Here is a 14,725-nt window from a genome sequence, read left to right on the forward strand (position 1 = left end):
AGGATTCATAATAAGTTTTGGTTAGATCGTGTAAATGTCATTAAACCCACCACCACCCAACACAGCCAATTAGTAAGGTTTGTCACAAACATTCCATTTCGTTACTAGTACAGCACACCGGTGTGTTGTGTTTACTCTCCACATCAGTGTGCTGTACTAGTAACGAATTGGCATGTTTTATTTACGTGACAAACGTTACGAATTGGCTGTCGGGTGGTGGCGGGGTTAACGACATTTATTTGTGATCTAACCCAAAAAACCTCAGATATTGGTTGCAAAAGCCTGTGTTAAATGCTCAGGATTTTTGGAAGATTAGCAAAGCCATGCCTGAGCCACTTGCATGTCTGTGGAACAGTGGCCCAAGCCGGATTTTTTGAAAATAAGAAATGTTGATAAATGATTGTAGCACTAAAGGAAGCAATATTTAAAAATGTTAATGACACTGAATTTTTCTTGATGTCAACATTCCTTTTATACAGGAGTTTAAAATTATCAGTTAAACACTTAATGTAAACATTTCATGTTGTGCTTTATTTCATTGACATTAACCCATGTGGTTTTCTTTGTGCAAGCTAAGCTATAACCTGTTACCAGAACGATTTAAAAAAATGCACAATAAATGCAAGTTCCTTTCATGATGCCCCTTGGCTCCTTTATTTGCCATCCAAGCATACAGGAAAACACCTACCAAAATCTGTTGAATGATCTTGTTGCAATACCTGTCTTTACATTGCAGCAACATAAAAAAAACTGCAAATAGCAACCTTTGAGTTACTGTTGGCTGTAATGTTTTAACATAGTTCTGAACATAAATCTAAATAGGCATCTTGGTAAATTTAGGCAATGGGCAGCAAAGAAATACAACGATGAACTTGTGAACATTGTGAAATAGCTGTGAATTAAAGCATCATTACACGAACCCAATAAGTGACTTTTCAAATTAATTTTCATTCCAAATATTTTTGCAGTAGATGACTTAATATTTAAGTTTTTTAAAATAAAAAATCTGATAAAAATGCAAAAGAAGCAACTTTAGTTTCCAAAATAGATGCACAAGTCCAATCCATAGTTTCTCTTGAATAAAATGAGTTGCTCAAAGGCTGTCCCATTGCAAGAACTGCACAACAGTTCAGTCTTCTAGGAAAAAGTAGTTGCCACTCTTTTTCTGTTCAGTGTCCTGTAAAAAAAGAGAAAAGCAGAGGATCCAGTTACAACATTCAAGACGCTATGATGATAATAATCCCATTCAACTGTATTTCCCTGTGTATTTCGCGAGGGATACCTTCCGGAGATGCTCGTGAAAGAGAAACTTTTGCGGATAATGATATTGACCAAATTAATTACCTTAAATAACGACGTACATAAGCTATTACACGTGAAAATTACCATAGGACAAACATGCATTGGTTATAATAAACAAAGTAAATACAAATAAATATGAAAGTTTTAAATCGTTTCTAAATTAACTTATCTTAAATTATGATGCTGCACAGTAGCATTACTGTATCTCACATCACATTCTCTCACCACTTTCGATTCAGTAGTGTAGAGTTCAAGATGCGATTCACTCATAGCAAGTTCGTGAATAACGACGGAATACTGTACAGTAAAACTCAAAAATTTACAGCAATGGTATGTATGAGCTTTCTACCTTGATGGAATTCAGCTTGTTGATCCTTGGACGGAAGTTGTTGGGATCTCTTCTGAACGTGATCTCCAATGATGCCAGAAATTTGTTCATTCCAGCGAGCAGATTTTGGGGGCTGAAAGACAATACCCACACCACACATCTATACATATAGTAATACCAGTAAAATTGATTGAATCCTAAGCAATTTTAAAAATCAACCATGATCAATCCACTGCCAGATGAAGGCCGAGGCAAGCTGTCACCAGCCATTGCGGTCTTCTAATGCAACAATATATTTAAAATGGCTTCATTCCATTGTGTTAGATGGATTGAATACATTTTTAAGTCGCTAATCAGACTTCTTCAGTATACCTTATCACCAAATTTCACATTTTTAAAAGTCCCAATTTGTAATTCATTACCATCTGGAGCAGGAGATCAACGTTCTTTAGTTCTTCAGTTATAAAAAAAAAGCAACCTTCAAATGGCAACATTTACATATCAGAGCATTTAAATGGCAATATATTATTTAAATGACTGACCTTTGCCAATGCAATGTGCAGGGGTGCAGGGGTGGAGTTGTTTAGACTTACGTGTTTGCGATGGTGTTCACCGAGGGTACCCCTTCAAACACGATGACCCGGTCAGCCAGGTAGGTGGCCATGATGAAGTCATGCTCCACCACAAAGGCAGTCTTCTTGGCATGCAGGATGAATCTATGTGACACGTGGCATTGCAGATTGTTTTTATGGATTGGCTCAATGGTCATGACTTCACTCTGGCAGAACATAACCCAAGCTGTGGAGTGAAAATAACAACTGGCTACGTGGCAGTATTTCAAATTGATACACGATTCAAGAAAGTCAGTGAATTATTTTAAAGTATACCCTTTTCTGTTTTTGTATTGACAAACATTTAACTTTAAAAAAGAATATCAGATATACACTGCTTTATTGATCTATTGTATATTCCAACAAAATAGTAAAAATTTTGCCAAATTGTGGTGGCTATTAAAAGGAATGTCGAAAAACTAAAAATCAATGTAGTGCAGAGAATTAGCCAGAATCTAGCTTATTAGCCATACATTGTCAAAACATTTCAAAGTAGCCTATACTTTCCTAACCTTTGGACTTGTTTTCTTTGGAAAAGGCCTTATTTATTATATATTTCATACTTCACACAGGAAATTACAGTAATGCAGTGTAAACCACTGCAACACAGTGAAAGCATGCCCTAGAATGAATGATTGAATTATACTTCACACTATATTAATGAAAAAAAAATTTGCTGGCTAGATTCCTTCTTGGATTCCTGCCTGCCTCGTGCGTGAAAAAGTGTGGATGTGCGGTGATGTCACCATGCAGATCTGCGTTATGACGTCACATGGATCCCACAGCGTTGAGCCAGGCTCGTAGTGCTGTCATCACGCCTCCCCCACCCACCCACGATCCCGGCCGTGTATGCCGTACAAATGTGATATGAGGGGGGGAGGGAAAGAGGGAGATAGAGGAGGAAGGAAGAGACAGGTGGGGTGGGAGGCAATGGATGTGAAACGGAAAGGAAAGCAAAACAGTGGGAGGATTAGGGAGAGGCAAGCGAGATTGAGATGGAAAAAGGAGATGGTGAGTGGTGAGAGAAACAGGAAGAGAGCGGGGAGGGAAGTGGGTGACATACAGTGGAGGGAGGAGATGAAGTGGGAGAGGAGGCAGATGGGAAAGACAAACGAGAGACCAAGGTGAGATGAATTGGGATACATGGTAGAGAAGGTGATGGGAAGGAAGAGGAGACGGCTTTATCATACTAGATTATAAAAACAAGTTGGGTTGGCTGGATGGATGTTGTACACTGCTCACCGCTTGATAACCTTGGCTGCCACAAGACGCTGCTCCGAGTCAAGGTAGGCAGAGGGCTCGTCTATGAGGTAGACGTCAGCGGGCTTGCCCAGGCACAGCGCCAGCGCAACACGCTGCAGCTCACCACCAGACAGGTTCTGCACCTGTAGGTCCAAGCATATGTGCAGCACCACCACCACCACATCCCGTTTACAATATCCTGCTGCTGCACAACTGCACTCGACTCCTTCAACCGGAGAGAGGACTATCTACACACCCATCACTGTTACACCAAGGAATGTAATAGGTATAAGTGTATCCCTGCAAGATGTCAAATGTTACTGACAATGCAATTCAATATTAAGTTAACAAAAAAACTGTCCCCATCACCTCTGAAGCTATTTAACCTATGCGATTATTTTAAATGGGGGTAAAGTATCTGGATATCTCATGGAGGTATTCATATTTAAGACATGATTTTACCTTTCGTCCCTTTATAAAAATCATGGACAACGATCCTGATTTGTCTTTGTTGCCAAGTAAATGTAAACTAAGATTCCTAGTTGCTTTTATTACATTTTGCCCAATGTGGAGTCTAGAATTGTTTATTTGAATTTTTTTTTTGGAAAGTAATGCATAATACGTTGTGACTGGATTGTTAGTAAGCACTTTTGTTCATTCAGTGCGAGGCTCCCACCTCCTGGTCAATGATGCTCTCGATCTGCAGAGGCTTCATGACGTCGGTGCAGAACTGCGGGTGCATGTACGAATTGCGGATCTTTTCATGCAACAGTTGTCGCACGGTTCCCTGTGGAGAAAACACGCTTAAATATAACCACATCCTACGACCGGCCAAGTACATTTATCAAACATTTTGGCATTCGCTCAAGCTTTAAGTCATTCTGCTCTTAGCTTAAGTACTCCCTATTCAAATAATCTTGTGTAAATGTTAATTTTGATTCTACAAATTAACATGTAATTATTTTCAACATGCAAACGTTAACTTACCGTTGCTTTGGGACTGATTTTCTGAGGTTTGTAGCTGACATTCAGAAATGGGACTTCACCTGAAAGAATACCAACATATATTTGGTTGCAAAATATTTTTCAGCAAAATAACAAAGCAGTCATATTCTCCCTAGAGGCATAATAAATGGCTTGGCAATCGCACCTCCATCATCTGGCTTTAGTCTCCCAGCCAGCATCCTGATGAATGTCGTTTTTCCAGTACCTAGAAGAAAAAAACATTCCAGAGCTCAATGGGAATGCAAAGCATGTTATTTATAAGCATGTCAGGATATTTCTATGATCAAAATGTTCCCCCCCTTTTGCCCCGACATTCCTTGGACCTGCCTTTTAAAAGATAACCAAGCTGCATTATTAGAGCATTTTAATGTGCATCTGTGCAGAACTTTGATAATCGACTCTCGGGGGTTGATTGTGAGGTCACGCGTCTGTGAATGTTTTACCGTTCTCCCCGAGCATGACCATGATTTCTGAGTCGGTGAACTCCCCGGCTTGGATCTCCATGACGAAGTCTCCGAGGCATTTCTTCATGCTAGGGTACTGGTAGCAGCACATCCTCTTGATGTCATCCTCTGCCGCCGTCTCCGCCACCTTGAACACCAGCGCCATGTCGCGGAATCGCAGGTTCTCCGTCGGCACGTACCCGTCCAGGAAGATGTTGATGCCTGCGACATCGTAAGGATCACAAGCACGCATTGGCCGCAGCCTCCCACAAGCTGTGAATGGTGACATCTCTGCTGTTTGTGTCAATCCACTATGGCATGAACTCACTTCTTTAGAACTGCTTTTCGTGTTTAGTTTTTTGTCCTTTCCACGCACCTCCGATTAGCATGGGTGGCTACGTACGGTGTAAAAGAAGTTCAACGTACATACATGAAGACTTCCCCACAATACTGATCATTGGGATCGCTTGACCATACTTTATTGAGCTGGTCAGTGCGGGTTGATGAAATGGAGGACCCAGGACCAGTTTAGATATTGCTGGTACGCTGTTATAAGTTATCTTTTCAAGATTATATTATGAATGCTATTCATAATAAGCAATTACAGTTCTGTACCATATGTATTTCCCAATATATAGTAAAATTCCAGCTCAGCTTCTTTTAAAGGCATAATGATGAAATGCAAAGCCTTTGACTTCACAGAAAATGCACGTATTCAGAAGAATGTAGTAAGTGGTAGTGCTAGTTTATTGTACTGATAAATAAACGCACAGTCAAACCTCTTTATTTCGGTATTTCATTATTCGTAATTGGTGATAATTCGGTACGGCTGCACTTGTGGCATATATAGTTTTAGTAATTCGCCAGGAGCCGAATTGTCGTGCCGAAAGGTCAAATTTCGGCATACGCGTGGAGCGATGCCGCACGCCATGACCTAAACAGTGGCGGTGTGCGTGGTGACCAGTGCAGACCTGTTGCTTTGGACTTCACCTTGTTTATGCACTCTGTGCAAGCCAACCCTCTCAGAAATATCATCTACACCTACATCAAGAAGTAATAGAAAGGGACTGAAGTACAAGTCCCTTATATTCTTTGGGTGTTTCGGTAAAGTCACGTACATAGTTTTTTTTTTCCTCCTGATGACGATGGCTTGTGTTGTGATCGAAACGTTGTAGTTTTTTGTTATTTTCTTTCTTACGTGACTTTACCGAAAGACCCAAAGAATATGAATTCTTGCAGTCACGAATGCTTTAAGTAAAGATTTAGAAGTCCCTTAGTCTGACAGACAAATCCAAAGTTTTGCATAGAATCGATGCAGGTGGGAGGTTCAATTCATCACTAAAATGCATTATTTTGACACATGTATCAAATTGTTCATCAGAACTATCCACAGTTTATATTTGTATGAAAACAAATATATGCCAGTGTTGTATTTAGGATAATGGAGCAGAAATAAATTGTACAAGAGAAATGAAGCAATACAAATGAGTTGGCCAGTGGGATAATTCGATTTTTGACTCAATCTAAAATGCTGGGAGGTTGAATCATTACATGATCGATAAATGCGTATTGCTGATGACCACTAAACCACATTTTGGTCTAAAGCAGGTATCCCCAACAGAGTTGTTGTGTACGTCAATTTGACCACGTGATCATTGCTGTCGTACCTTCTCTTACGCTGAAGGGCATAGTGACGACACCATATGCTCCGGGCACACCGTAGAGGCAGCAGATGTAGTCCGACAAGTAGTCGCATACACTCAGGTCGTGCTCCACAACGATGATGAACCTGCAATAGTAAGGTCCCTTTACGATATATATATATGAATCGCTCCCCAAGTTTATCCCTATTGTGATATCGGAAACATGTTACAAGGTGAAGTATGCTTTCAGATTGATCTCTGGCCCACATAACAGAGGGTGGCACTTTCCCACCCATTGCCAGAGTCAAGTTTTTTGCATGACAGATGAACCAATATTTTTTATTGTCAGAGCTGGCATGTACCCAAACAGAACCAAATTTAATGCTGTTAAAATGTTGCGTGTTTTTTTGTGCAGTTATTGGTGACAGGGCTATGACCACCAACTCACTAACCTTGAGAGTCTGGTTTAATCACAGGCGGCGACCTGGATTCGAACTCAAGAATCTCAACGGTGCCAGCTCAGCGTTCTGACCTCTGAGCCACCTCGCTTCCACCTCGTGCGTTGGTTTTCAAGGTTTCTCTGCAGCAGTTATGAGGCAGAATCTTTCAGAAAAGATGCAACATTGAAGCTACTTCTCACCTGTCAGGACCAAGCAGTGAGCGGATGGTGATGGCACATTTTAGCCTTTGCTTGACATCCAAGTAGCTGGAAGGCTCATCAAACATGTACCTAGAAATAATAAATCCACAATTAAAATAAGATGTACTGTGCCAACATTTGTACCACTGACATAAATGCTGACTTACATGATGTGCTGCCTTGCTGACTAATTTATTGCAACAATGGTGTAAAAAAGGTTATCGTTTCAACATTTTACAACTCAGACAATTAGTGTATCCGAGCTGTACAATGGTCACATTCTTAAGTGCCATCAATACATCATAATTAATACCTTGGTTGAAAATTATTTAAGCGTCTCGAAGTCCTATTGCATTACTGGAGATCAAAAACATTGAGCAACTCTTTAGAGGAAAAATGTGATAATTTTACTGTAACATGGCAACAACTGGTGTGATACATTAATTCTTACACGTCGGCCTTTTGTATACAGACGACAGCACAGGCAAATCTCTGCAGCTCGCCACCAGAAAGGTCTTCGACGTTTCGCTCTTTTAAGTGACTCAAGTCTGTAAAATGCAAGCAAATGCACCGTTAAATTCCATACTTGCCATTAAGGAAAATGTTAAACACAAGCAATGTATTTTATTGTACAACAAATAATTGCGCTCCACGTGGTTGAAAGCAGTGTAGAAAAATCCATAGCTGTAACGTACTTATTCTATGCTCCAAAAGTCTATGTCCTTCAACCTGCACAGACCAGCATGTACTCTGTCAAAATAACCCCCCCCAGCCTGCAGAGGGTGGGAAGGACCTCGTCCAGCAGTGTATTGACAACGTGTAGTACATGTACATACACAAATAGATTGCCCATGTTTAACGTTCATTTCTTAAACCCGAACAATACATGTTTTATGAGATCTTACCCAAACGGTTACAGATGTCTTCCTGAGTTCGTGTTTCATCTTTCCTGTCGAGGATTACACCAACTGTTCCCTGAGAGTAAAAAAGAAAGAAAAAATCTCATTACAAAACAGTTTCCTCCATAAACCTTGAGACACTTAACAGGATGGAGAAAAACGAGCCGAATGAATGTCATATTTTTCAGACAACACTCTGCTCACCTTGACGGCCTTGGGGATCTGATCCACATACTGGGGCTTGATAATGGCCTTCAGATCATCTTCAAGAATCTTTGTGAAGTAGTTCTGTAGCTCTGAACCACGGAAGTAAGTCAAGATCTCCTGCCAGTCAGGAGGGTCCTGGAGAAGAAACAATTCAATAGGCTCAGGTCAGGTCACTTTCCCCCAATTTTACATTTGGCGTTTCTAGATTGAAGGCATTGCCAATCCAAACAATGTACAGTCCTCTGTCACACCACTGTTGGATGAAGGCCTCCCCATGTGGTGGGGGTTTGTTTGATCATGCCTCAAAAAGTTGGTAAGTGTGAGTTGGTGTACAGAGGACCAGTGGAGAAGTCACTTGCCTCTGATGGTATTGATGGCCATGAATCGAATTCGGGTTGTTTGAATAGCGCAGTGTGCTAACCCATGCACTACCACTGCACAAAATAATACCTCGACTTGCCTTTACTTTACCCAAAATTGCCTGTATGCATCCAGAATAAAACATCGTGCACTGCTAGCAACTAGACTGAGCAATTTCTAGCAGTGAAGTAAAGTTTGGGTGATCTCAAATTTTTCAATGAATAATATGTTGCTAGGCTTCCATAGCACAATGTGATAACCATTCCACCATTGCTTCCTCTTACAACTCTTTTGTTGCAATATTAACGGCAGCTTAACAACTGTGCTTTGGTACTGTTAGAGAACCCTTACATTGAAACGACCCAGGTTTGGTTTCTGTTTCCCGGCCAGTATTTTCAATGCAGTTGACTTCCCAATTCCGTTGGTGCCTACTAAACCCAGAACTTCTCCAGGTCGAGGGATCGGCAGTCTGCAAGGGAATAAAAGGGCAGTGTGGTTATTCAAATGTAATGGAATTATAAGAACAATGAAAGTTATAGATGCTTGAAGAGCTAAGATAAGTATATTCACCTGTGCAACTTGAATGAATTTGCACTGTATCTGTGTGTGGTGTCCTTTTCAAGATTGCTGGGAAGGTTGATGATGGAGATTGCATCGAATGGGCATTTCTGGTTCAGGAAACAAAAGTTTGAATTAACAAAAATAGGGTAAACATTGAGGGGTAGAAAATGGCAACAAAGCATCAGTATAATCACATGAAATTAAAGGATACATTACAATGTAAACGTTTCTCATTACAATTTAGATTTTTTTAAGTATCCAAATGCTTCTGCAACTCAAGAAACTGTAAAAAAGGGGGACAGTCCATTGAACGGACTCGGACGAGGGATTTTTGTCAAAGATAACTTGTATTCGAGTAGCAATACAAGATACGCCCTTGTAAATGAGATGTTTTATTGTAAAACATTTCCCAGGTTAAATTATTAATTTAAAAACATATTTAAAGAAACAAAGCAATCAATGCAACATGTTTAAATACAAAAAAAACTGGTGAGAATTGGGCTTAAAAACAAATAACTTCTCAAATATGTAAAAGAACATTTAGTAAGTAATTTACAGCACTTTCGTCAATTTCTGGGTGAAGCCTCCCTCTATGCTATTCCAGTTCTGGGGGCTGTTTGACAATACTTCACCATACTGGTCAGTGTGAGTGGATGAAGGGGCCAGTTCAGATATAACTCACCAATTATATTAGCCATGGCAAACATTCAAACGTTTAATGTACAGAGCTCTAACCACTGTACAGCCCCTGTCCCAAAAAAATACACGTGTTATTGCACAAACCGGGCAATTTTGAACTAAGTACTTTTAAAACGTAATGTACCTTAACACAGATGCCACAACCGATGCAAAGCTCTTCAGAAATCCACGCAATCTTAGACTGGGCAACCACCTCGATGCAGAGTTTGCCTGGATCGCAAAACGCACATCATGGAGTTCACATCCAAAGCTTGCAGACAAAAAAAGTTGAAGACATGCATATTTCACCTCGTAATTATCCAGCAATGTAATTACCGATTAACCATAATTATACAATGCATTCTAACAACTTACCCATTCTTACAACGGGACATGTTTTCTTGCACTCTTGTCTGCATTTCTTGGGCTTGCATTTATCACTGCTGACAATGGCAATTCTGGTGAGCTTGTCAGCCATGACTGAAACATAAAAACGCACAAAGTATCGTGTTAAATGAATATCATGTACCATGTATGTTTTTATTGACTTGCCACAAATTATTTGTGGAAGCCATACTCTAACTTTCTGAATTGCCCCGATTGGACATCTGTGAAAAATGACTTCACAGCTAATCAGATTCAAGTCTAAAAAAAAATATTCTGAAAATTGTGCCTTAAAACTTGGCAGTTAAAGCCTAAATGAGTTTCAACTCATTTTTATGAGCCCTCATTAAAGGTGCTCGGCCAGTGTTTTTTTTTCTGTTGAGCATTGCTGTAATTATGCTACCCAATTTAAGGAACACGGTGAAATTATGTAGCTGACAATTATGGCCCCCATGTCCTCGCATAATACAACCGCAAATTAAGTTTAACACGTAGGCTTTCGCGACCAATATTATCTATAAGAGGTTTACGCGATCTAACCCAAAAAAACCCTCTTACAGATTAAGAGCACTATATGATGGTCAGTCATGATAAAGTACTATTGAAAGCACAACAGAATCACATTGTTTTATGTTGACATCTAAAACACAAAGGCCAGACTAATAACACCGTAGTACGTGTAGCTTACATATGGACTACAGCACAACGCATTGTCCCGCAATTAGTGAAATAGCACCCTCACGGCGTGGGGAGGCCTCATCCAGCAGTGGATTGAACAATGGTCTGTATGAGCACTCCACAAAATGTCCACATATAGGATGAGTACATTTCAGATGCACCTTCATTATGAGAGTTCAATTGATAACTACGGCACTATTTGATTAAAATCGCGCTTACAAAAAACATTTCAACCGATTCTTGTTCAGCGTTAAGTTGTATAGCTTTCATTGAATTGGCAATTCATGCAAACTCAGCTTGTCCCCAAACATATTGCAACACAACGAACTGCTTTGTATTTCATAGTGGCCGATTATACAACACCGCATTCATGTTCCATTTCAACAATCTCTTTTCCACATAGCGGCCAACGCGCCCTAATAACTAAATCAAACATTCAGTCAATTATTAATCCATCGTTTATCTACTGCTGGATGAAGAGCGTCTTCCCAATCTCGCCATCTCTCGAGATGATAATGATACACCACCAACAGCACCCTCACACGAGCTAACTTCATAGCTCCATCTGTAGTTAGTCAACCCTTAAATTGTCACGATTTCGTAATTAAACGTAATCGTAGCAACAGCGCGGGTGATGCGAGGTTGACTCGACAACCCTAGTCCTTTGCCTAGCTGTCTCCGCCGCCACCCACGCAGCCAAACCCGGCATCCAACTATACGAGTCCGTAGGCTTCCAGTGGTAGGCCCGAGCCGGCGTGGACAGCGACGCTAGGCCGCGGCGACTCCAAGCAGCGTGAACGCCAAGGTGGGGTCTCGCGTGGCCCCGACAAAACCTCCTGCCGGGTTCTGCGTTAAATCGCAGAACGAGGGCAACCTCACCTCGCCTCCCCTCTTTTTCACTTTAATTGCCTGAAATGTGAGGACGGTGCCGAGACAGGCCAGGCGGGGCGGACGCCGCCATATGGTGGCGCCACGGAAAAGAAGGGCCGACTCGCACGAGCCGGATGTGACGTCAGGGCGCGGTGGTGGTGGTGGTGGGGGGGCCATTGACTCGCCTCGGGATCTACCACGCCCACATTTGCAACGCCGGAGAAGCTACCCATGGGTTTGTCATGGACATGGACAAACCCATTTGTCATGGACAAGGTTTGATATCACTGGTCAACACACTTTTTCTGGCATAAGGTATTCCAACGGTTTTAAGGTAATTTTGGGGTGCCGATTCCAAATCTGGCATCAGTTTTTGTCTGTCATATCAGTTTTTTGAGATATCAAATATTGCATTTTCAATAAAAACTGCAGAAAAAAAATATTAAATAAATATGGATATCTACATAAAATTTTATTATAAACACACTATCCTAAAAATACAGCACCATATTTTAACACTAAAGCAGTCACTGACTCGCAACAACTTGCAATCATATGTGACAGAGTTAATTTCGGGTAAAATCAATGAAAATGGGGTATGCCGATAGCATAAACATGAGATGTGATAGAGCAAATCTGAGATCAGATTTTTAATCAGCACCCTGAAATTAGTCTAAAACAGCTGCAAAAGTCCAGGCCAGACAAAAATGTTTTTTTTTGTTGACCAGTGTAATTGGTTTTTTACCCTTTTATCTGGCAACAAAACTGACACCTTTTTTTACAAGGAGTCATGTTTGCATTGACCACAATACCTGCAGTCGGAATGCAAACAAAAACACAACTCTGATAATGTATGCACTGTCCTTGAAATTGATTGGTCCAAACCCGAGACAGCTTTCTTTAGAGCCTAGTCTCACATGGTGTTTGACCAGGTAAAAGGGTAAAAAAACAATTATCATATTTTGCTACTGGCAAATGAGGTTCCAATGGTCTAAAGGTACAAGGTTGATTGTGATGGTGGTGGTGGCTATATAAGCTCCATGGGTTTGTTAGGGACAGGGCTGATTGTGGTGGTGGTGGCTATTCTATGAATTGGTATATATACCAACAGTTTTAACATGTCACATATGTAACAATTATATGTATCTTAAAGAAATATATAAAATGACTAGAAATTACTACACTCCATTTGTCTTGAGTTTACACTGTACATTTTACGTTATTTTCACACAACATAAGCTTTATAATTAGACAATTAAAATATAATATTTTCAGCGATTAAAATATATTATGTATGTTCAAATACACGAACATACATTTAATTGCACGTGTGAGAATTGATTACTGTATTTAAATTCTTCAAGATTAAACATGAAATGATAAAAAGTGCAGCTTGATGGAGATATGGTATGAATTTGCCAACAAATTCCTCTCATCCATGAAAACAAAGTGAATATAAGTGCTGTAATGCTGTATTATTTTGCATTTGATTTGGTATAAACAATAGCAAGTATAATTGTGAAACAATGTAAACGAGACGGTAAACAGATCAAAAAAAGACTGTAATTTATTGAAATGGATTCCAAACCTAAATCATGACAAGCACGAAATCAAGTTATTAAGGGTTTTCCGTGTATTAAAGAAATGTTTGATTTATAATTGTGACTCAACACAGAGATTACATCTGGAAGCAGCAGATGGCGCAGTGTGCAATACTATTTAGCGGTGAGTCCACAGGGCAGGAAAAAGTTAGGGACATGCCGTATAGCCACAGATGTTCCCACCGAAAATAAACTTAAGACAGATGCATAGGTGTATTGAGTTAAGGTATACGGTTCTGTATTGCATAAGATGGAATTCTAGATAATTTCGGATAACACGTGTGAGTAAATGCTGGTTCATTCGTGTGCATTATTTAAACATGAGGAGTAACCATTTAAAAAAGGTTAAAATATGAATTTTTCATATTTTGTAGGATCAAGCATGTGTGAAATGATTGCATCACACTATTTTGGTCTTTAAACGGTGTGCACAGTTAGGCAAATTCTGTTGTGCATAATGCTGAACAAATTAGTCGTGTGCTAATATTAAAAACGTTTAATATGAAAATGCATTTGTAAATTGACAAATGAGAGAGAAACGGGAGAAATATTGTATCATAACTCATAGATATATAATTTTAAAATTAATAGAGTAAAGTTATGCAGATCCCGAGAACAAAAGCATGCATATAACCCAGCGATCAGACCATCTCCCAGTTGGATAATATTTATATATAATCAAGGAAGCTATTGTCACGCTAAAATAACATTCTTTTGGCTCTGCATAGCATCTGCATCCAAAAAATGACTGATACCATGTATGCAGGTGTGCAATTAAATGATCAGCTTGCGATAAAGAAGCCATCATTTCTGTAGGGTTTTAAGTTCTCCATTGCATAATAATACATGCAACACGGACATGTTTGATGGTTGGAGCTCACACGTGTCCGGAATTTAAAACGATCCAACGCTAGAATGCATCATGCGTGCACGTCACTGCCACCGTTGGCTTAAGCAAATCTGTTTCTAATAAGGCCATGGCCACAGAACTTGGCCTTTAAAGATTGCTTGTGATCTCCCCAGAGGCTCGCTTTCTGCCTTACATATGTCAACAGCTTTAAAAGGTGACTAAAGCCAGGAGTTCCGCTGTAATGTTTGTTGATAATTTTCTCTTTTTCATTTTGTTAAAGGGAGTATACACTGCATTACGTTATCTGCAAAAACAATTTGGTACACATATGCAACAATGTACAATACGTGTTGTATTTATTTACCATCTACAAACAATGCATCTCTGGACGATGTGTCAACAAAAATTGGAGACGTGCATCAC

General features: G+C 39.9%; 1 protein-coding gene across 2 annotated transcripts; it reads right to left on the reverse strand.

Annotated features, from left to right (window-relative positions):
* Positions 1-626: 626 nt before the first annotated feature.
* ABCE1 (ATP binding cassette subfamily E member 1) lies at positions 627-11,990 on the reverse strand. Of its 2 annotated transcripts, none has more exons than XM_078865021.1 (18): positions 11,891-11,990; positions 10,295-10,399; positions 10,065-10,150; positions 9,251-9,348; positions 9,032-9,149; positions 8,318-8,455; positions 8,120-8,189; positions 7,666-7,762; positions 7,215-7,304; positions 6,599-6,720; positions 4,932-5,153; positions 4,634-4,693; positions 4,471-4,529; positions 4,160-4,270; positions 3,484-3,626; positions 2,224-2,346; positions 1,652-1,763; positions 627-1,177 (listed from the first exon to the last, which is right to left on the reverse strand). In XM_078865021.1, exons 1-18 carry the CDS (start codon positions 11,940-11,942, stop codon positions 1,130-1,132), a joined length of 1,854 nt encoding a protein of 617 aa, XP_078721147.1. In that variant the 5' UTR covers positions 11,943-11,990; the 3' UTR covers positions 627-1,129. The 2 variants fall into 2 exon arrangements, with proteins under 2 accessions (XP_078721147.1, XP_078721148.1); XM_078865022.1 differs by having other exon boundaries at positions 11,861-11,971.
* Between the last annotated feature and the right edge of the window lie 2,735 nt (positions 11,991-14,725).

Source organism: Lampetra fluviatilis, chromosome 19, assembly GCF_964198595.1.
Source record: "Lampetra fluviatilis chromosome 19, kcLamFluv1.1, whole genome shotgun sequence".
NCBI lineage: Eukaryota > Metazoa > Chordata > Hyperoartia > Petromyzontiformes > Petromyzontidae > Lampetra > Lampetra fluviatilis.

What these genes read in the sequence shown, in the direction of transcription:
- ABCE1 (XM_078865021.1), bottom strand. Translation starts at nt 11,942, where the DNA reads ATGGCGGCGTCCGCCCCGCCTGGCCTGTCTCGGCACCGTCCTCACATT. An exon ending in GCACCGTCCTCACATTTCAG is followed by an intron (nt 10,400 to 11,890) that starts GCAATTAAAGTG and finishes TTTATGTTTCAG; the next exon opens with TCATGGCTGACAAGCTCACC. An exon ending in AATTCATTCAAGTTGCACAG is followed by an intron (nt 9,150 to 9,250) that starts GTGAATATACTT and finishes ATTCCCTTGCAG; the next exon opens with ACTGCCGATCCCTCGACCTG.